A 23,925-nucleotide genomic window follows, 5' to 3' on the forward strand; every position below is an offset into this window, starting at 1 on the left:
TTTATTTGATCTCCAATATACAATATTACCTTTGATTTATTTTTTAAAAATCACATTATGGAGGCCAGGACTGGAAATCAGTTCAGGAGCAGCCAGTGGGTAACAACACAGGTTATACTTACCCACTTATTAGTTTAGGGAAAAGTCATAAATGAGTTTGAGGCCAGTGAGAATAAAGAATGGCGTTTTAACTTCCAAACCAACAATTACAACTAGGGATATTGCACTGAGTTAAGCCAGCAAAAATGAACTTGTAAGTTTCTGTCAAAGAGCTCTGCTCTGGTTTTCTGGTGTGCAATATGCACAATTCTGTAGTATACAAGTTACTGCAAAGTGTCTGCCTCAGGTCTTACTCTGCATGTATGCTCTGACTGTGTCTGGAGGACCAAAGCTCACATGCACAGAGTAGAGGAGACCTTAGAGTGTGCCAGGGCCTACGGTAGTTCACCCACACTGGGACAAAGGCTGACAAGAGCTCTATCTGTCCTATCATTCTGAGTGAAGGTCTCATTTCCAGAAGTAGTCAAGTGCTTGATAAACACCAGGAAAAGCTTACTGCCTGTCAGGACTGGCACAGGACTGCAGCTTTTATGCTAGTAAGATGCTGCTGCTGATTTCACATTTCGTGAGTCCTGCAGCTGCTGATTAGCCATTACACAGTGCAAGCATGGAGGCATGGCTGCAGGATGCTTAGACTGGAAGTGGTGCGTACTGCCATACTTGTGAAAGTATTGCGGAGACTCATGAAACGAAGGAAGAAGGGGCATGCCTCTCAGGACATACCTTCACTTGGACTTAAGCTGCTCTCGGAGTGACAGTGGCACCCTACAGACTAGCCACAGCAGTGCCAAGGGGTGAACCGGGCACCTACCCCTTTTGTGTTGCCCCCTGTTTTTCAAAAGATTGTTTTCTGCAGCACCAAGATGCAGAGTTCTCTTCTGTTCTCATCTCAAGGCTCTAAGAGAAGAGAGGGGATACATTTCTACGTGCCAGGGTCTTGGTAATATTAGAAAGAGCATTTTGATGCTGTGCAGATTATGTTTCCACGGGCGGCCTGGAATTATGACATTGAATAACAAGATTAAGACAGGTACTGGGACCGTAACCTCCCATTCTGCCTCCTTCATGACAATCATATTATCCTGAAACTCAAAGAGACCCTGAAAAATACGTCTACTTTCAAGACAATAAATATACAACTTTAGGTGACACAAATACATACAACTGCACATACACACAGCTTTCTGCTTTAAAGTAAATTATGTAAATATAAACAGAGAAAAGACACAGGTTAAAAGTTAGAGGGTATTATACAAATTAAACTTGGTATTAGGGTCAGCAGCTGTGACTTCTGTGCCCAATTTAGGCCTCCATCTTTTTTTTTTAAATTACGGTTTATTGTATCACAGCTCCACCCGTTTATTTGCATATTATCTTGGCTGTAACAGCAGAAGTGAGTAGAAGAGAGCTACATGGCTAGTGGACCTTAAAACACTATCTGGCGGGTTACAGGAAAGCTGGCTGGCTGTATGTAGAGGAGAAAGAACACCTCTACCAGGGCGTGGCCGAGCTGGAGAAGTGTGCTTTCCAATGTCCCTAGAGCACAGTGACTGAGTCAAAACAGCTCCAGACGGATGGTGATTACTTCAGTACTCCGCGGACAAGCTGTGTGGCCTAGAGCCACTGTCACCGGCCTCTCAGTGAGCAGACAATCTCCAGATCTGTGTGTTGTTTATATACAGAGCTATGCAAAGAGTAGGGGAGGCAGGGGTTGGCAAATCCAGGGAAAGAACCAGAAAAAGGAGGAACTTGAAGTTACATGTATTACGCTCTAGTAACTAGAATTGGAGACATTTTAGTATGTTTCATTTATATGTGAGAAATACAGGCGCTACCATTAGTAGGAAGTGGACTAGAGAGAAGACAACTTACAACTGCAAGGCGAACCCATGAATTAGGGGACAATTTTTCTAAAATATAAAATAATGCGCACTTCTACAAAATATTGATTTTAATCATGTAATTAAAGTGATATAACAAAATAAGAATATTTTTATTTCTAAAGTAAATATTTTAGTCAAAGATGCATCAGAAATCAAATATTTCTTTGACATTTTCCAAGAGACTTTAGTTATCAACTACAATTATAATTGTTAGTATTATATAGTAACATGTTTAAAATATATTATAAACCTTTTATCTTCCTCTTTAATTTAAATGAAATATAAAATTAAGAATTTTGTACCACGATTCATTTTGGAAAACATTTAAAAGGGTATGAACCACTCTCATACAGAAACTGCCGCTGGAATCATGACGCGCTCTAAGGCTTGAGAGTGCCCAGCACAGAGCCTGGCACACACACGACGCTCCACAGCTGTCTGTCCACTCACTCTCTCACGCATGCACACATTCAGAGAAATCTGGCTTAAGGGAGACCGCACCATAAGGAGGATGGCAAGTGAAATCTTTTATCAACAAATTCTGGCGTTGACGAAGACGTTGGCGATGAAAGCTGGAAAAGCTGAGAAGCTGAGGACCAGGACCTCACACTGCGTGTTTAAAACTTGCCAAGGGAAGCCGTGGTGCCCTCCCTACATGGCATCATAGAAACTCAGGATCAATAGTCTGCTAAAAGAATGCAATCCTTCAACACCCAGGCTTTTCTGTACAGACACACACTACCCAAATGACGAGAAAAGGCTGGTATTAGAGGCACACAAATTTGCAGCCCATCTGGAAGAAAGATTCTCCATTCAAACTTCTTGGTGAAGGGCTCAGTCTTAGTTTTAACAACTTCATATTGGATCATTAATTTTCTGAAAACGTGGTTTGAACCAAAAGGTGTGATTTTAAAATGAGCAATAAATATGGAAGGTAGAGGGTGTTCACTAGCCCCTACTTTTTATGTATTATCTATTTTGCACAACCGTATCCAAAGCAGAAGGTGAGGGGTCAACTCTTGGAAGAGGCACCAGCGAGCGAGCATTTCTGGGTTCTTTTCAGGTTTAATAAACACAATGAGTATGGAACCTAAGTACTGAGGTCTACAAAATGCCAAGGGTATGAAGGATGGAAGAAAACACACACTTAAAAAGTAAGCAAAAAGTGGGATAATGGTAGATTTTGAAAAAATTTTTAAAAATATATTAACAAAATAAAACAGGACACTGGCAAGCCATTTATCCCTGACTTTAATTAATTGCCTTTGGTACTCAGAGAAGAAAAAGCATGGTTACAGGCTCTAGTTCCCATCACAGGGGCGGGGACGATAAAACGACAGTCTTGAGATCTTCGTGTGAACCACGCCCTGCTCACACCTATGCTTTCCCTCTTCCACTCTAGGATCTAGTGAACCATATAGAGCACGGGTGGGGGTGGGGCGCTGTTCTGTCTCCCCTGAGACTTCCAGGGGAACCAAGATGGTGCCTTCGCTGCATCTGTGTGAACAGAAGGCTCCCTGCTTGCTGCTCTGGTCTCTGGCACCGCCAGCTTTTCACTTTAGCTTGTGAGTGGGCTTGTGCTGTTTGTAGAAGGCTCACGTTTTTGTTTTTTCCTGAGAACCAAAACTTCCACTTGTCTTCTAAAGTAACAGCCATCTACTTTCCTCATTTACAGTTTAAAGTTTTCAAGTAGGAAAAGATATTACATTTTGAAATGTGCTAGAACTCACTCTCCATGTTGTGTCCTATGAATACTGACCAAGTTTGAGGTGGCAAGTTTACAGAGCACTAGCTGAAGTGAGGGTCAGATGACGACTTATGGTGTAAGATACACACCCTTATGTCTAATTACATTGTTTCCCCCCACAGTTTAAATTTGCTATATGCTAGTAGTGGGCTAAAAACAAAACCAAAAGGAGATAAGCTTCCAGAATTCCAAAACAGAGCTCATGAACAAACTGTTTCATGAAATATTCAAATTCAGAGTAAATATTAGATTATAGTGTTCTCAAGTTTTATTATCAGTAGATGATATCTGTACTAAATGAAAAAGAGGGAAAAGTGTCTTGTCACAGAAATTCAAGGGACAGAAAATTTATAAGCATCACTATCTTATATTACAGTTCTTGATAAAACTTTACTTTTTTCTGCCAAAATATAGAGCAATAACAACAACAACAAAAACCCATTAATCCAAGATCTCAGTCCCTTAGGTTTATGTCAGTTTTAGTGAGTATGATTCATTACATCACACATTTGCCACTGAAAATTATTTTGGAGCTATTCTATTAATTCTTTGGATATATAATGTTCTTGGAAAAATGTTAAAAACATAAAATCTTTGTGAGCAGCTCACACAAGTGAGGTAAAGGACCCGACCCTTGCTCAAAGACACTGACATGTTTTGTCTTTGCTTTACTAAGTTGTCAAAGCGATTCAGCTTGTTCTAGTAAATACAGAGCTGCATAACAATATAGTGAGTTTTGCTAAGCCACATGAAGTTGTAAGGTGACTCTATTAACTGTGTTATGAGATTAAAGCACATAATTTTTGCTTGATAGAGTTGCTGGTTCAGAAGAATAATTTCCTACCAAAAAAATCAAGGATTTCTCTGAAACAGGTTTCAAGGCAACAAACTGGCACTTTCCCCACCTTCCATCATGCTACCAACACTAGCGTGAGCTACATGCACACTCCCACACTCGGGCTCATAAGCAGCAGTTATGATAAATACCAGTTCAGCATACCATATGGAGACAAAGACTTGAAAAGTATTCTTCATGAGATCATGCCCCCCAGAGAAAAACTAAATCTGAATAGATTTCAATGAACTAGGTTGGGAATGAAATGGTTGCCAGCCTGGTAAAAATCCAATGAGGAGCTTGAAAAGTCTTCTTGTTACCAAGGTAGTTACACTGTTCCTCTGTTCTTGTTCATTTGTTTGTTCCATTATTAAAATGGAGTAAAGGGGCTAAGCAATGTGTAATATTTGATTTGAAAGCTGCTCCACTGTGGGAGGAAACAAATGTATAATTGGTTCCGAAAGCCAACTCTAAATGCTGTAAGGTGCTCTGTGTTCTTGGCTGGTACTAACAATACAGATTAAGACATTGTTTCTCATGTGGCCATCTCATTAAGAACCAAAGCACATCAGGTCTCTGCCCTACATGTACCAGAACATGTTTTGGTCAGGTAGAAAATGGAATAATTTCAAAGTTGATATATCTACAAGTGAAAAGTCTTGCAGGGAAGTTTCACCCGGCATATTGATGTAGAGGTCCAGGTTTGAAAAGCCACCTCTCCAGACAGTTTCTGTAGTGGTCCATGTAAACATAACACAGGGAAGAATGGTCCTTCTGGAGCTGTGTTCATCGAACAGCAGGGTTACCTGAAAGAGTGGTGTTGGCTAAATGTAACACCGGCAGAGGGTGGGCCTCTGTGTTAAACACCCAGTGGTCTAAAGGTAGAAGGTCATCGCCAGAGAACAGCAGGTACAAGTATCTGAAAACAAAGGAAAAGAAGCTTAGAGTCAGGCAGAGCTCAGTGAGACGTCAGTGGGCTCACTCCGCTGCCAAGAAACATCACAACTGAGTCTGAGCAGTTCTGATGAAGACACACGACTAGACCCGCTCAAGTTCCTTTAAAACACCACATCCCTGTCCAAAGCCTGTGAAACCGTGAAGCTGTAACAACAGCAAAAGCATCAGGCATGGTGGCGCGCGCTTCTAATCCAGGACTCAGGGAGGCAGAGGCAGACAGGACGGCCAAGGTTACACAGAGAAACCCTCTGTGGAAATAACAAAAACCAAAGAACCAAAAACAAACAAAAAAGATGAGCAAAAGACAAATCACTTCCTAATTTTCAGACCTTCTTTCAAAAAGCACACATAATATCAATCGTAAGTTTTGCCAACTCAAGAGACACATATTTCCTAGCAAATACTGAGGAAAACTAGTAGTTGCAACTTCACAGTTCCTGGTATGAGAAACTATTAAATAAAATCTAAGAGCATTGCGAATTTATAAGGAGTCTGAAATTAAATAGTAGTCAAAGCTCTCTTTGCGAGCTCTAAGCCACTGGAATCATTTGGATACCAAACAGGACCCAATCACCACAATGATTCTTACCTTTAGTATGTCAGGAAATTGCAATCTGAGTCCTACTACAGGCTGGGGAGTTGGATGACGTATACCTCAGTTATATAACACGTTCCTGGCTAGTATGGGAGAGGGAGAGGAGGGGGGAGGAGAAGAAAGGAGAGGAGACGGGGAGGGGAAGAGGAGGGGAGGGAGAGAGGAAAGGGGAGGGGAGGAAGGGGAGGGGAGGGGAGGGCCCTCGATAGCAGCACAGGCCAGGATTCCTACCATGGTCCCAGGTAGCACCACTGGCCACTCACATTAGGCTGTTCCTCACTACCCTTGACTAGTTCTGCCTCTCTATTGTGCCCATAATCTTCTGTTTCTCTTTCTCTTCTATTTTTCTACCACTCACTTGTTCCTCTGGATGGTGCCCAGCTTCTCTGAGTGACTTAGGTTGTCACAGGAGCGGTCTTAGGCCTGCTACGCCCCACTCATGCAGACTGCTGATCATCTCAGGCTAGCTCCCTGTGCAGGCCCATGGCTCTGCCCTGGTAGTAGTCTTGAGCTCATTCTTTGCCTGGCCAGCCCAAGTAGCCCCTTGTGTGTGTGTGTGTGTATGGGGGCGGGGGGAGGGAGTCATCTGTCTTGCTCCCTCCTGAGGCCTGTGGCCCAAGGCAGAGTTGTTCTTCTAATCTCTGGCTTACCCCCGTCCTGGGAACCCATCCAGGTCTGCCTGGCTCTGGACTGGTGGTCATCTCTGGCTCACTTTTTTCAGGGAATGTCAGGCTACTAATCATTCATACATTCACAGGTCAGAACACTGAGTGAAGAGGTAGCTTCTCTCCTCTCTGCCACCTACTGGCAGCAGCCACACCTACAATGCCTCTAAGGGCAAGTCCCATTAATATTATTTATTTTTATGTTATTTGTATGTGCTACACTTAATTTTTAACTTTTTAAAAATATGTTTTATTTATGCATACAGGTGTTTTGCCTACATGTGTGTCTGTGTGGCAGTATTTGTTCTTTTGAAACTGGAGTTGTAGACAGTTGTAAGCCATCATGTGGGTGCTGGGAATTGAATTCAAGTCCTCTGGAAAAGCAGCCAGTGTTCTTAACAGCTGGCTCTTTACCATCTCTCCAGCCTCAAATTTTAAGCTTTTATGGCTCACTGCTAACATATACAATTAATTTTGGTATGCTGAGTCTGTACCTGCCACCTTATTAAAGTCATTCACTGGTTTTAGGGATTCTTTGGTTGGGTCTACAGGGTTTTCTGCAGGGATTATCACAGTCACTCGTTAAAACAGTCTATGCCTCCTTTCTAGTCCGGATGTCGCTGTGCTTCTCTTTCTTCTGTGACAGCACTGGCTAGAGCCCCGGCACAGCGCTGAACAGACACGAATAGAGCACGTGTTTTGTCTTGTTATTGACCTTAGGGGGAACCAAATACCGTTTTCAATGATGTGAAGTGTTTTTCATATGTGCTCTTTATCAAGTAGAGAAGTTTTCTTCTATCCCAGGTACTTTCTCAAGCTGGATCCTTCATTTTACACAACTGATTCTATTTTATGTTACCTGTCAGCATCTTACACACCATTAACATTATTTCAGTTTCTTTCCTTCACTATCATACTACTGAAATTTAAAACCATTTCAAATTTTATTTAATAGTAATACACAACTTGATAACTGAATGATAATAGTATGTTACATAAAATTAGTTTATGGGTAAAATTTAAAATTACAAAAAAATTAAGTGCAAACACATTCCTGCAATCAAATGATGAACAATCGTTTTCCTTTATTCATTTCAAAATCATGTAATAGACCATAAGAAGTAAAAGGATAAACACACACGCACACCAGCACAGAGCACTAAATAGTAAAAGGATAAACACACACGCACACCAGCACAGAGTACTGAATAGTAAAAGGATAAACACACACGCACACCAGCACAGAGTACTAAATAGCACCACCAGGAAGGAATGGACCATCGTGATAAAATGTCAAACACAAAGTATCCCCACACTATACAATTCAGACTGCAGGCGATGGACCAGGACAGAAAGCAGAGCAGTTTGGGTGTGGATATAAGTGACTGCAAAACAAAGGTGGGAATGTAGGCGCTACACTGAGGTGTAATGTAGCACTGGGGTTGGGTGGAGAAAGGCACTGTTTCCCTCAGTGTGTGAACACTAAAGAGTGAATGTAAACAAGATGTGAACTCAGATGGTAAAATTGATGAACTAAGATGGCCAGCAGATGACAGAGTTTTGTGGGTGTGGGACCCCTGTGGAGTATGTGGTCCATCACTGGTCAAAACAGCATTACACAGAACATGACTACAATAACTAGGGTAGAGTTATCCAGTCTAACAAATCTGATAAAACAGCCACTCACTCACAATACTTCAATGAAGGCTGACAAAAATAGAAAGGCAAAAATTGTGTTGTTGCTCCTTAGTACAATTTGTGTTATAGCGCCCTCTACTGTAGCAAAAAAGACTGACAAGTATTTTGAAATACATAGTTTTCAAAGAAATGTTTATCAGTGTTTAAAGTTAAAATTCAGTGTGCATACCTGTATCTAACACTTGGATTGCACTGTGACAGGTGCTAGAAGGATTAAGACTGAACACTACGGTTCCAGTACTCCAGAGGCTCAATGAAGTACATGCACTTAAGCAGTGGTTTGCCACCTTGATTCTCAATTGTTTCTCACAAAATGTGTTACAGAGCATGGGTGTCAGTAGTTCTCAAAGTGATCCTCACAGACTAGCAGGGATGAACACCGCCTATGACCTTGATGACAGTGCATACTCTGGGCCTACTAGTAAGGAGCCCTGGGGATGATGAATCCTTTGAGGCGATTTTGATGTGCGCTCCATCTTGAGAACCACTTCTGCAGGGTTCCTACATGTGTGACTTCTAAGCAGAGTGATAATATTTCAGTGTTTCTTCTTCAGCTCATCTGAACCTTCAACTACACTGAAAACAGCCCCACGGCTCCGACTCCTCTATCTTTCTCAACCCTCTGCTACATCAAACTAAACACAGAGAAACTTAAATCAGTTCCACTGGAATCCGGGACAAGGCAAGGCTGCCCACCCTCTCCGTATCTCTTCAATATAGCACCTGAAGTCCTAGCTAGAGCAATAAGACAGCTAAAGGAGATCAAGGGGATACACTATTCGCGGATGACATATAGTATACATAAGTGACCCTAAAAATTCTACTAAGGAACTCCTGCAGCTGATAAACACCTTTAGCAAAGAGGCTGGATACAAGAATCAACTCAAAAATATCAGTAGCCTTGCTGTATACAAATGACAAATGGGCTGAGAAAGAAATTAGGAAAACTACACCCTTCACAATAGCCACAAATAATATAAAGTATCGTGATGTAATTCTAACCAAGCAATTGAAAGGCTTATATGAAAAAAACTTCAAGTCTTTAAAGAAAGAAACTGAAGATATCAGATGTAAAGACCTCCCATGTTTGTGTATTGTGAAAATCAACACAGTAAAAATGTTCATCTTATCAAAGGCAATTTACAGATTCAATTCAATTTCCACCAAAATTCCAAGACAATTCTTTACAGACTTTGAAAAATCAATGCTCAACTTCATATGGAAAAACAAAAAACCCAGAATAGCTAAAACATTCCTGTACAGTAAAAGATCTTCTGGAGGAATCTCCAACCCGGATCTCTAGCTGTACTATAGAGCAACAGTAATAAAAACAGCATGGTACTGGCATAGAAATAGGTTGGTTGATCAGTAGAATCTAATAGAAGACCCAGAAATAAACTCACACACCTATGAGAATTTGATTTTTGACAAAGAAGCCAAACCCATACAATGGAAAAAAGGTAGCATCTTCACAAACGGTGCTAGTCTAACTGGATGGCTACATGTACAAAAATGCAAATAGGCACAAAACTAACGTCCAAGTGGATTAAAGACCTCAACTTAAAACCGGACACCCTAAGTCTGTTAGAAGAAAAACTGGGGAAAAGTCTTGAACTCATTCATATAGGAGACAACTTCCTGAACAGAAAGAACACCAATAGCTCAGGCTCTAAGATCAACAATAAATGGGACCTCATGGAACTGAGAAGCTTCTGTAAGACAAAGGCAACAGTCAACAGAACAAAATGACAGCCTATAGAATGGGAGACGATCTTCACCAACCCTACATCCAACAAAGGGCTAAAACCCAAAATATATAAAGAACTCAATAAATTAAACACCACCAAGCCAAATATCCCAATTTAAAATGGGGTACAAAGCTAACCAGAAAATTCTCAACAGAGGAATATCTGAGAAACACTTAAAGAAATGCTCAACATCCCTATTCATCAGGGAAATGCAAACCAAAATGACTCTGAGATTCCATCCTACACGTATCAGAATGGCTAAGATCAAAAATTCAAGTGACAGAACACACTGGGACTCCTTGTCTATTCTGGGGGCAAGTAGGGCTCCCCTCCTCCCCAAAGGAATCACCACTGGACCTCTGGACTCAAGTGCTGACCAGGCAGCTATAGTAAAACCATCTCTTGTTGCTGCTGGAGCTTGCCTGGTTGCCATGAGGCAGCTGCTCCATTTACCTGGGTCAGCTCAGACCTCTAGGAGTCCTGAGCTCCAGCCGCTTGGATCAGCCCCGGAACCTGAATTCCAGTGGTTACCAGACCAGGCACTAGCATCCGCCTACACCCTGTGCCATTAAGTCAGTGGTTTAACCAAAGGGCTGTAACTCTGTGGTACCACTACCACCTCGGCTTCAGAACCACATACACACACAGTTGAACAACATGAAACTGACAGTGTTCAACTGTCTTTAGCTTTTGAGACGAGCAATTTCATATACTTTACTCACTGGTTCAATATATGGTAATGAGTTATACAGGTTAAGTGATCTTATAATTAGCAGCATAAACACATTATCTCACTTGTCAAAGTAATGTGCTCTCCCAACTCCCAGGGTGGAGAATGACCTTCTATAGGATAATTACTTCTTACTTCAGCTTCAATGTTGAATTCAGTAGTTCAGTGTTGATAATTTTCTCAACTAGTGCTTTAATACTGTTATTTCTATGTTTACTCTTGTTTGACCTTTTTTAATTTTATTGATCCATAAGCATGACTTTCTGAAAGGGAATATAAATGACTGGTTACCTAGACTACGGCTAATGTACTAGTGATGGCCCATATAGGTGCTGGAGGAAAAGAGGCAGAATGCCACCTATTTCTGGTCCTAAGTCACATGCTAAATGCTCATGGTCTGTGCTGGCTGAGGTATTGGAGACATGGTAATTAACAGGCGAGCTGGGGATTGAAGTCAGAAAAGAAATGCTGACAGACAGGCAAAGACATTCCAGCCAGGAGTAGTAAAAAAAGAAACAGACAATAAGAGGCAAAACTACATTTCATGTATGAAAATGTCAGAATGTAGAGTAGACCAGTTCAAGTATGGAACGGACAAGTTAAATGGGAGCTGAAGCTGAGAGAGACAGAGGCGTGATGGTGAAAATCGAGGACTTCAGGACTAGCATCTTTTACTGTCTCTACAGTCAGTCACATTTGATTCTATCAAAGGATGCTGATAAGCATAAAAAGCCTGCTGGAAAAAGGATATCTCTCAGATAAATTATTATTAGACACCCCTAGGATCAATCTGACCTATGAGCTAACCCAAAATCAACAATAATAGCTGGATTTCTATTACATGCCTCTTCACAGAGCAGGATGAGGAACACACATCATTTATAATATTAATCAAAAAATGCTTTAAGTGAAACCTAACCATTAGAAAAAAATATTGGATATAATTGAGGGAAAGTTTTCATAGAAACAAATCCAAATACTTAAAAATGTTAATTGTAAAAAGACTAAAATTTGTCAGTAAAGTTCTCCCCCCCCCCCTAATTAAAGGTGACTAGGGAGAGGGAGATATGCAGCCAAATACAATATAGGCTCCAATACTGGATCTTGAACTGGGATTTTAAAAAAAAAGAAAAACTGAAATACATCTTGAAATAATAAAAGAAAAATTTAAATGGATATATGTCACATCACAGAACTGTATGAATGTTGGAGTTTATGGGTACGAAAACTGAACTATGAGCATGTGGAACAATACCCTTTCTTATTTAAAAATTTTTCCCTTTTATTGAAAACACTTTCCCCCCCTTCACGTAATATATCCTGATTATAGTTTCCTCTCCCACAATTCTTCAGATCAACTCCTTTCTTGAAAGACCCACTGAAACACCAAATGCTAGTAACTAACGTTTAAATTACCCAGAAAACAGTGTTATTTTCAAATGAGGGAAATATGTGAATATGTATAGATGGAGAAGCAGAGGCAGAGAGGAAAGGTGAGGGGTAGCAAGAGAAGCAAGTGGTAAGAAGCTGAGATACAAATCAGGGTACAGTGCTTGCCAAACCTGTAATAGCAAGGCCCTTGGTTAGATTCCCAGGAGAGAGAGAGTGAGTGTGTGTGTGTCTCATGCACAGCCTGTAGGAGCTAAGGAGGAAGAGAAAGAGACCACAATCTGAGTCAAACTGCACAGCCTTACAGAAAAAGCAGAGATTTACTGTGAGGCTCATTTAGCTGGGATTTGGCACTGAATAACTAGAGCTGTCACCCAGGGTACACGAGCACAAGGAAGACCCATAGGTGGGAGCTCAGGACCAGGGCGGCTGTCCTAAGCATCGCTACAGCAAGCGGGTCTTGAATAGGGTCAGCTATAGATATGGACAGGCAGGAGTAAAGTGAAGCAACAAGAAAACAGAAGCACGCGGCATATTGGTACATCAAAAGGAAAAGCAGGAATAATACTAATTTAAAGACTAAAAGATTGAAAAACATTAAGAGTAGCATTCATAAAAGAAAAACTTAGCGTGGATCTTACGGATAATTTAAAATGTATACTTTTCAGCTGTAACATATCAGACATAAATGAACTGCATTTATATCAGAGTTTAGCCGGATACTGTCTTTTGGGTTTCTAACACATTCCCAACTGATCTGAGTGGTACCAGGCAGAAAACATTTGCTGAGCAAATGATGTATTTATAAGTCGCCCATGTGTTAAGACACAGGAAACTTGAAGTTCAGTCACTGGTGATAAAAGAGATACTTATTTTGTATGTGTGCCTTTAAGAAAGCATGCTTATGTAACTAATGTCTCCATCTTCTCCCAGGCCTATTTACAGAGCTCCACCTGGGCTTTTGAGCACAGGCCCCAAATTGTCTTGTTTTTTTTTTCCCCCACTTTTCCCTTTACATGTGCCTTTGTACAAAGCCATGTGGTTGGCAACACTTGGGTCGCGTCTCCAGACTTTTAGGATTAGAGGCCTGCACCACCACAACAGAATGTTTACTTGACAAAATAACTACCTTACAGTCACTCCTCAGATATGGCTTGGTATTTACCAACCCATCTACATAAAATTTTTGCAATAAAGCACAGTACAATGTAACATACAGTCACAATTTAATTATCTACCAATCATATAGCAATATTACTCTATAAAAATGTTAATGAATGGATAAAGAAAATGTGGCACATATCTACAAAGAAGTATTATTCATACATTAAAGATGATGAGAGTGGGCTGGATGTGGTGGCACACGCCTTTAATCCCAGCATTCCGGAGGCAGAGGCTGTGAGTTCAAGGCCAGCCAGGTCTATCAAGTGAGTCCAGGACAGCAAGGCTACACAGAGATACCCTGTCTCAAAAAAGAAAAACAAAACAAAACAAAAACAAAAGCAAAAAAGATGAAAATGTATCATTTCTATCAACCTGGGAGGATCTAAAATTACATGCAGTAAAAGATGCCAGGCACAAAGTAACTGTCAGATTATCATTCCCATGTGAAATATAGGAAAGCTGCTGCACAGGATTAGAGCGGCAGGCAGCAGAGGCTGGTGAGAAGGGGGATGGCACAGCGGATCAATGAGCACCGAGCCACAGTCACACGGGAGGACGGGGCTCTGTGTGCTACTGCAGAAAAGGGTGATTACATGTAACACTGCATTTAAAAAAGATGGGTTTTAAAGTCGTCACGACAAAGAACTAATTATTTGAGTGACAGATATAATTAATTTGATTTAAACATGACTCAATATATACCCGTATGGCAACATTATATATCATCTCAGCAACAGGAACAGTGTTTACTTTCATATAGCACTTAAAATAAGCTAACTTAAAATACTTCTGAGTATGTGCTTACTTTAATGTCTCAGCGAGAAAGAAGCTCTGCTGCACGTCATCGTGTGTAGGCGTGGGAGAGTACACGTCCTTCACTCCGGAAAACCCACCACTGACTCGGCAATACTTCTCAATAGCCTGTGAAGGAAAGCAGAGAAGGCAATTTTGTGGAAATTCAATTTTGAAGAACAAGCCGAAAGACTGTTCAAAAGCACACAGAAAGGATGGGGTAATGGCCTTTAATCCCAGCCTCAGAAGGTACACAGATGGATCTCAGTGAGTTCAAAGCCAGCCTGTTCTACAAAGTAAGTTCTAGAACAGCCAGGGCTACATGGTGAGACCCTCTCTCTACCAAAAACAAAAAAACCACTTATATAAATCTGAAGGAATATTTGGCATTGTTAAGCCCAAGCAGTGTCATCAAAGAGAAATATTCTCACACTGGAAAAACAAACTTGTACTGGTGTGTCTTTCCCTGTTTAACACTATAATCTCTCTACAACAGCTTATATTTTCCTGATGTAAATGTCAGATTTGACCTATTCTTTCTGAATTAGGGAGCTGACTGACACAAATCAAGACAGAAATAAACTTGTAATTAGGGGTGGGGAAAATGGCTCACAACACTTGCCTTGAAAACTGAGGACCTGCGTTCAGCTCCCCAGAACCCTTGTATGAAGCTGCACCGTTTCCTGTCTGTAATTACAGCAGAGGCAAATGAAGGTGGATCCCTGGAGCCTGTTAGCCTGGCTGGCCAGCCTAGCCTACCTGGTGGAGCCCAAAGCCAACGTGAGATGCTATTTTAAAAGGGACGGCCCAAGAGGAGCATAAGGTTGTATTCTGAACTCCACATACACTTGCATGTGTGTATACTCTCTCTCTCTCTCTCTCTCTCTCTCTCTCTCTCTCTCTCTCTCTCTCTCTCTCTCTCTTTCTCTCACACACACACACACACACACACTCTCTGAATCTCAATGTGATCATTTCCAGGAACGAATACTAGCTCACAACATCCTTAACAATGTATTATTTAGGAGCCTCATACAGTAGTGGGAATAAGAGATATTTATTGTTTGCACACTCTATTCTGAGACACTGTATTTCCACAATCTTATTAGTCAGGCACCACAGGTGGTGAGAAGCAGCAGGAAGTGCACACCTACATGCCTACATGACAATGGCAACTATTTCAGATGGAACAATCTGCCCAGGGCTCATCTAAGAGCCTTATATGAACTGGCATTTAAATTTCATAATCCTTGGAGGTTAACAGCTCTACTTTTCAGACTGAGAAATTGAGCTGAGTGATTTGTTCTGTGTTAACTACTGTGTTCTAATGCCTGACTGGAATTTAAAATTCTTACTTTACATTTCCACTTGTGTCCTTGAAAATGCATAAATCAATACATTAAATAAAAAACAATCTAACCCAGGCACGGTGGCACACGCCTGTAATCCCAGCACTCAGGAGGCAGAGGCGGGTGGATCTCTGTGAGTTCAAGGTCAGGCTGGTCTACATAGCTAGTCCAGGACAGCCAAGGCTACACAGAGAAAGCCTGTCTTGAAAGAACTCCCTCCCCCGCAAAAAAAGGCAGTCTATTTACAACTCTACTTTTAAGTCGAAGCCACCATCTTGCTGGTGCAAATGTATCACATTTCAGGACTGGGCTGTTCGTGAAAAGCTAAGAGCACTTGGGGCTCGCTCTTGTACCACTCTGCCCCAGCCTACAACCCTGTGCAGTGAAGGAAGGCCCAGCCCTTAACTGCTGCTTGTTCCTACTCTTGCTCCCTTTTACCTACCTTCTCTTCTGATGGAAAGCTAGTTAACAATGAAAAGTGATTAACCAAGTTCTTCTTTTTAGAGCCCTATTTGTTGTTCCTGGGTTTTAAAGGTGCTTTGATTGTGTGAAGAAAGGATCATAGGCTGCAGAGATGGCTCAGCAGGCCAGAGCGTTTGCTGCTTGCTCTTGCACAGGACCTAGGTTTGGTTCCCAGCACCCATATCAGGGGGCTCACAAACACATGGAATTCCAGTTCCAGAGGATCTGACAACCTCTTCAGCCTCCACAGGCACTCACACTCACTGGATGCACACAAATAATAAATACATGGTTTGGTTTGTTTTAAAAACTAGCTCATCACCGTATCAGAACAGTTTAAGCCCAGGTAGGTCTCAGGCTCACTTGGCAGCTCAGTTTCGTCTCATAAGTATGAAGCCCTTAGTCTCCTGAGGGTTAGGATTATAAGCAAGTACTTATAATCGTACTCGCTGTGGATGGATGTCTACTACTGAAGAGTAAATGAACTGCTTTCTTTGGTCACTAACGGTAACAAAGTCCTGTTTCTGAACACACATATGCACACATGCACACACAAGTGTCTCCTTTTGTCTCTTAATCTCTTTTTAAAAATAATTTACTGATGTATACAGGAATTAGAACACAAGCTAAAATGAACATGAATCATCTGCCCAGACTATAAATCTGGGATGATATGACAATGCTTCTTTTTCCAGTGGTTGAACATTAAAAAGACATTATAAAAATACCACTTCTTTTATAATACTACTGAGGTTGCCATTTAAATAGCTCCTTATAGTACTTAGTAGAATAGTGAGTGCATTCTTTTATTAAAGTACTAAAAGAGAGCAAACACAAGTATAAGGCTAGTTTTACTGCTCAAGAAACAAATGAGAACAGTTTCTTCCCCAGAGAAATGAAAGAGTAGCTTTCAAAATCAAGCAGATGGGACGAGGATGCATGGTACAGGGGCAACCCTGCCCAGTGAGCCCAGACAGAAGGAGAAAGTGGCGTATTTACCAGTGCTGCTTCCCAGCCCCACTGCCTGTATATTGGGTCGTGCGTGAATCTCCATAGATACCAATAGGTTTCAATTACTTCTGGACGAAGGATGTAATACTTTTCAGCTTGCCGCACAGCCACGGCTTCCACTGCACCATCAAACTTGAATGACTCAGGACCTAGTTTTAATGCTGTAACATGTCAAAAAAAAAAAAAAAAAAAAAAAAAAAAAGCCACATCAACAATGTGTATGCTTTAAAGGAATACTTACTGTTCTTTCTAAAGGGAAGGGGTATAAAGTAATTTTTATCTTTTGTGGGTTTTTTTTCCCTTCCTATTGTTTTCATTTTTATTTACTTGTTTTGGTGTTGACGATCAAATCCCACATTATAAGCTGAGCCACTTTCAACCCTGAAGTAACTTTGGTTATTTATTTTTTTTTTTTTATTTGTTTTTTCGTGGCAGGGTTTCTCTGTGTAGCCTTGGCTGTCCTAGACTCACTTTGTAGACCAGGCTGGCCTCGAACTCACAGCGATCCACTTGCCTCTGCCTCCCGAGTTCTGGGATTAAAGGTGTGGGTCATCACCACCTGGCAACTTTGATTATTTTTATTGCTACTGTTTGAAACAAAATGAATTGTTTCAAAAGAACTTCACTTAGTTTTCTTTCAACAGAATTACAAATATTTCTATCCTTCTGGCATGAAGAACTTCTTAGAAGAATTTACACTAATATGCTGCTAACCCTGACTCTATCAAGAGCTTGGAAGCAAAGGCAAAGGTAACTATCGCACACAATCCATGAACACAAACAGATACTATCTGTCTCTTTATTTGTATTTCTAATAATTTCATCAATATTTTGTAATTTTCAGAACACAATCTTTCTCTCTTTGGTTAAATTTATTCATTAAGTCCTGTTTCTGTGTGTGTGCAGTGAGGGAGTGTGCATACACAGCACGTGGAAGCCATGGGAAGGAAGGTATTAAACGTCCTCTGCTAGGACTCTACCTTTGGCATTTGAAGCAGAGTCTCCTGCTGAATCAGAGCTTGTAATTTTTCAGCTAGGCTTGGAGCAAGCAAGCCCCAGCCATCCTCCTGTCTCCTGTTGACAGTGCTGGGGTTAAAGGAACACCCAGCCTCCCACCATGTATGTGATAGGAACTCTGACCCTCAAATTTGTACAGCAAGAATTACCACAGAGCTATCTTTCCGGCTCTGATTACTGTTTTTTCAAGACAGGGTTTCTCTGTATAGCTCTGGCTGTCCTGGAACTTGTTCTGTAGCTGGCCTCGAACTCACAGAGATCTGCCTGCCTCTGCCTCCCAAGTGCTGGGATTAAAGGTGTGTGCCACCACTGCCAGGCTTAGGGTTCTTTTCCTGATTTCTCCTTCCAATATACTGCTAATGTAAAGAAATGCAATGGATTTTTGCACACTGATTTGTATTCCACCACTGTACTAAATTAATTAATTCATTCTAACACGGGGTGTGTGTGTGTGTGTGTGTGTGTGTGTGTGTGTGTGCGTGCGCGCGCGCGCGCGTGCATGTGCAATATTTTTTATGATTTCCTATATACATAATCATGTCAGGTAGAAATCAGGATAATATTTCACTCACGCCAAAAGATCAAAGGTGTTAACTCAGAACCTGAACCCCTGAGATTGCTAAAGGGAAAGCCCCTATGTGAAGCCCCAGGCACACAGTCAGAAAGCACACAAGAGGTAACATGGGACTACACGAAACTAGAAGTTTCTGCACAGCAAGGCAAACGATCAGTACAACACATAGCCTACAGAATGGCAGAAAAAAATCTCTGCCAGTTATACCTCAGATACGAGGCTAATAATTAGCATACATAAAGAACTACAAAACTTAAATATCAAAACCATAAAACTGTTAATTGATAAATGGGCTAATAAAATGAACAGATACTCCCCAAAGGGGGGGAGGGGGAGAACACCCCGAATGGCCAAATACCATTTTTTTTTTAATGTTCAATATCTTTAGCCATTAAGAAAATGCAAATTAAAATCATTTTGGGATTCTATCTCACTCTAGCCAGAATAGCAATGATTAAGAAAACACAATCAAGCTGGGCATGGTGGCGCATGCCTTTAATCCCAGCACTCTAGAGGCAGAGGCAGGCGGATCGCTGTAAGTTCGAGACCAGCCTGGTCTACAAAGTGAGTCTAGAACAGCCAAGGCAGAGAAACCCTGTCTCGAACCCCCTTCCCCTGTCTGCAAAAAAAAAAAAAGACAACACAATCAGTATGGTACTACAGGCACACTATAGGTGTAGTAGTGACAGAAATACCCTGGCCATAGCTAAATGTTCTCCAATTGGACCTAAGACCCACTCAACAAGAGGGTACCATGCCTGGTACTGAAAATCCCATCAACTACTTGGTGTTAGTGAAACTGGTTCCTAAGGGAGAATCTACAAACACTAGTTTACTAAGCCAGTATAATCACTAACAACAATCTATACCCATCTGTCCTTATATCCACAGGTAAGTGTAATTCTTTACCCTTCATCAAGAAAACTTCTTTTTGTAATAGAGACTACTACAAAAAACCACAGTCAATCAAAATGCAGAGCTGTGGAGCCCAGTCCCAGTGGCTACATCCACAAAAGCACTCCCACACCTAACGCTCAGAGGACAGTGAAGAGCCTGTAAGGGCCAGAGAGTCAGGGAGTGTGCTATGAGACCGTGTCACCTAGTAATGCCAGAAGCTATCTCTGTAAAGTCTCATTAACCTGGCCTCCCAAATGTGAGCCAAACAAAGGTCACAGCAATGGACATGCCCAACCCTACACAAAGAACAGACAACTGAATAAAGCTGGGAGCAGGAGGCCCTCCCCAGAGAAGAGTACATTAACTTATCCAGGGCCAAATGGTTAGCCTTGAAAACACATTATATGGACTGAACAAATTATATTTAGGAGTATACGTACAATATACAAGTACATATGTATATGCAGCTAACATCTGATAAAAGAGGTCATGAATCTGCAGGGGTTGGGAGGGGTATGTGGGAGGACCTGGAGGGAAGGGAGGGGTATGTGGGAGGATCTGGAGGGAAGGGAGGGGTATGTGGGGGGACCTGGAGGGAAGGGAGGGGAACAATGAGGATGTGTGGAAGAGGAACCTTAACACTGCTGTTGGGAGCCTAACCCAGCACAGCCACAACGGCAATCAATATGGATGTGCCTTAGTTCCATTTCCTGTTGCTGTGGTCAAATACCCTAGCAAATACACTTTAGGAAGGGCTATTTTAGAGCTCATACTTCCCTACTGCAGCCCATCACAATGGGGAAGTCAAGACAGAAGGAACCTGAAGCAGTCAGTCACTTACATCCTCAGTCAAAACCTGAGTACGACAAGTTAACCTGAGCAAGCTTATGTTCAGCTTACTTTCTCCTCGTTTGTACAACCCAGGACTCAAACCCAGGGAAGGGTGCTACCCAATTTACAACAGGTTTGGCATGTCAAGATAATCCTCCAAAGACATGTCCCCTGGCCAACCTAATCTAGACAAATCTTCATTGAGACTTCCTCTCCAGGTGATTCTAGATTGTGTCAAACTGGTAACTAAAATACTATTCACAGTGGTTCCTCAAAATAAACTAAATAAATGAAAGCAGAAGCACTGTCTGAGCCAGGCCTGCTCCTCCCGGCTCACCCAAAGGAGTCCACATCATGCTGCAGGACACTGATGCATCCGTGTTCACTGCTGTCCTGCTCACAACCGTAAGGACACAGCTGAACGGGAAGCAGAAACGTGGCGCACACGCACAGCGGAGCTGCACTCAGCTGTTAGCTATATTTAAGTGTATAACTGCCACCACACAGCATCACTGTGATCATTTTATTTGTAAATTAGATAACTGTGTCTTAGTAAGAACATTAAATCATACTGAAATAACATTTGTCAATTGTGGAGCCCCACTTTTTAAGGCTGATGTCTGGGGTTCCCTGATAGCCAATGAGCATGGTCTATCGGGACAGACTCTGTTTCTCGGTGAGACTCTCTCATCACCCAGATCCCACAAGGAGTATCACAGAGACCTCAGGGGAGAACACAGGCCCGGCCTTTTCCTGCTCATCAGGCACCTGGGGATTTCTGGAGATACCCACCCTATGCTAATGAGATATCTTGGCATCTTGGCTTTCAACCAACGACCTTTGACTTTTCCTGGAGATCTTCCTCAACCACAGGATAACTAGGTACTGCCTTTCCCCTCTTAGGATAGGACTGTTTTGTTACATGGTACAGTCTCTTCCTGGAGAATCGCTGCTTGACTTGACTGCTGGTCAGGCAGCAATGGTGGAGCTGGCTTGGCAGAGAAGCACCCACCAGGTCTGCATCTCATCAGATCTGCCTTACAGCAGGTTTTGGATGTCTGCCCACATCCTCTGCTGTGTTTAGCATGACAGGGCTGTAACACTTCTGGTGTCATCACAGGCCTTTGGAACTCCTGAGTTTCCACTGTTGTCTGATACCAGCAATCTCGTTTTAAAAGAGCTAACTGTAACACCCAGTGGGAAAAGCATTTCCACCAAGCCCTGTGAGACCAGGAGCCTTGTCCTCAATGCTTTAAGCCACTCCTGTAGCAAGCAGCACCTGGACCACCCACTGAAAGGGAACCCAGGTCGCCACTGGACAATGAAAGAATGGCAGTCAATGTTCTTTTGAGTTACATTTTTAAAAAGTGAAACCACTAGTTTGGACAATGAGAGAACTGAAGGGTCAGCTCCACCTTAAATTCCATTCCTTCCTATATAAAAATAACTCAATAAATTTATGAATGAGGACAAGTTTCAAGGCACTTATATTTGTGCCACAGTACTTTAGTGATAAATTAAATCTGAAATAGAAATTCAGTTACTGTAGAAAAGCAACATTTCAACTTTCTGAAATCACAAACAGAAATTACAAGTTTGTAAGCTTCCAGGTCACTAATCATTTAATATAGAAAAATGTATTTGTAAAGCCAAAGTAAATTGCAGGTGTAACCTAGGGGTCTGCAGCTCCCGTTTCATCACTCCACCCATATGGAGACCTTCTCCATACGCTGAATATCTATGTGTAGATGCATGCAGTATCTGTGTTTTGAACCAATTTTTGTAAACAACAAGAAAAAAAAAATACTTCAACCTCTAAAACACAGAAGATCAGAAAATATTATATACTTCCCCAAAGCAATGCCAGTGGATTTTTTTTAAAAAAGCAAACATATGAAAATCACTAGTGAATTAAGCAAAAGACAAACTGATAGCCAGAGCACAGCTGTACTTTCAAAGTAATGACTATTTTCTTTTATTTTTGTAAGAGTATAGGCATAGAGATGTTTTGGGTTTTTATTTGAAAATAAGTGATATAACTCCATATAAATCTTCTACCTTTTGTCTTTACAATCATTTTCTAAATATTAAAGAACAAAACAAATAATCTACCAAGAATTCAAAATTTTAAAAAATCATACTGAAAACATATCCTGGAATTAAAATCAAAGCTAAGAAAAATTATTTATTTTAGTGTGCAGCACTTTGAAGTGAATTGCACCAATAACACTTACCTCCTAATTTCTGGTAACATGTTTAACTTACAGGCTATTTTAGACTAAGTCATTGGCCTTCTTAATATTCTTACCAGTTCTGTCATATGACTCATGACATGTTCGTGCAATCTCTGCCCCTAGTTCTAAATAGTGACCAGCTTTATCCTTTCTGGAACCATCTGCTCCAAGTGCAAACATTCCTCCAGCAAAGCAGGCCAAATGACCCATCTTCCTTTCCAAGTGTCCATTCTTCCATTCCCCAATAAAGACAAGGCCTCCTCGGGACTTCTTAATAAGATGCTTTTCTATAGCCTACAAGATAAACAATTTTAGACACAAACGTTTTTAGTTTTAGCTGTCAACTTTGACACAACCTAGAATCACCAAGGAGAAAACTCTTAGAGAGGAGGTCTCCAGACCAGGCTGCCCGAGGCCACATCTATGAGGGATTGTCTGGATTGCTAACTGAGGCAGGAAGGCTCCACTCCAAACATGGCAGTACCATTTCACAGGCTGGCCTGGACTATGTAGGAAAGAGGAGAGCTGGTTGAGCAATAGCATGCCGGTGTCAGGAGGGAGGAGCCTTCACTGCTCTTGGCTTTAAGTTCCTGACCTGACACAAAAAGGACTGTAACACAGGACTATAGTCAAACGAACTTTCTCCTCCCCAGGTACCTTCTGTTTGGGTAGTGTCATACCAACACAAGTGACATACAACATAAACTGTGAGTGTCTGGTCATTATCAGAAAATCTTGGCATTATGATATTTTATAAAGTAGTAACCTTTACAAACTGGGAACTTAATTTATAAGTAAATTTGCAATGAATTACCAAAGTGTATATAACCTAGGAACAAACACTCTAATCGCTACTATAAGACAGAAGAGAGCCATGGCCTGTGAGTGCCTATCTGTATGATATTACCCATATAGCTTGTCTTCTTGAGCTGAATGAGATTCATAATAATTATCTGACTGAGAACACTTTAAAAAGTTATAACCCAAAAGGTTCTACCAATTCAGTTTTTATTCCATACAACAAAACTGAACAGAAGATTGAATAAGAAAAAAGAGAGATTTTATTAAGTGGTTAAAACTGTCCTTAATTTTTCATGTAACTATGCCACTAAGCAAAACTATCTTTAAAAGCATAATATATCTTGCACACAGTAAGGCTTTCAAAATTAGTTCAAACTTGATACACACATCCTTTAGCTCCTTAGCTTGGTTTTGAATGTTTTGTCATGGATAAAGGAAGACACCATCAGAACAGGCTACACTCTTGGAATGCCAGTTTTACTAAAG

At 41.3% G+C, this 23,925-nt stretch overlaps 1 protein-coding gene and 1 pseudogene across 1 annotated transcript in view; both read right to left on the bottom strand.

Moving 5' to 3' along the window:
- Positions 1-4,379: 4,379 nt before the first annotated feature.
- The window catches only part of Man1a2 (mannosidase alpha class 1A member 2), a 129,783-nt gene continuing 110,237 nt past the window's right edge, over positions 4,380-23,925 (bottom strand). Inside the window, exons 10-13 of the mRNA XM_051165980.1 lie at positions 22,713-22,932; positions 17,074-17,246; positions 14,277-14,392; positions 4,380-5,444 (exon numbers count right to left, since the gene is read on the bottom strand). Of these exons, the coding sequence (XP_051021937.1) occupies positions 5,312-5,444; positions 14,277-14,392; positions 17,074-17,246; positions 22,713-22,932 (642 nt within the window). The 3' untranslated portion in view covers positions 4,380-5,311. The remainder of the gene's footprint in view (positions 5,445-14,276; positions 14,393-17,073; positions 17,247-22,712; positions 22,933-23,925) is intronic.
- LOC127206734 (uncharacterized) lies at positions 6,801-6,919 on the bottom strand (annotated as a pseudogene).

This window comes from Acomys russatus, chromosome 23 (assembly GCF_903995435.1).
Source record: "Acomys russatus chromosome 23, mAcoRus1.1, whole genome shotgun sequence".
In the NCBI taxonomy this organism is placed as follows: domain Eukaryota; kingdom Metazoa; phylum Chordata; class Mammalia; order Rodentia; family Muridae; genus Acomys; species Acomys russatus.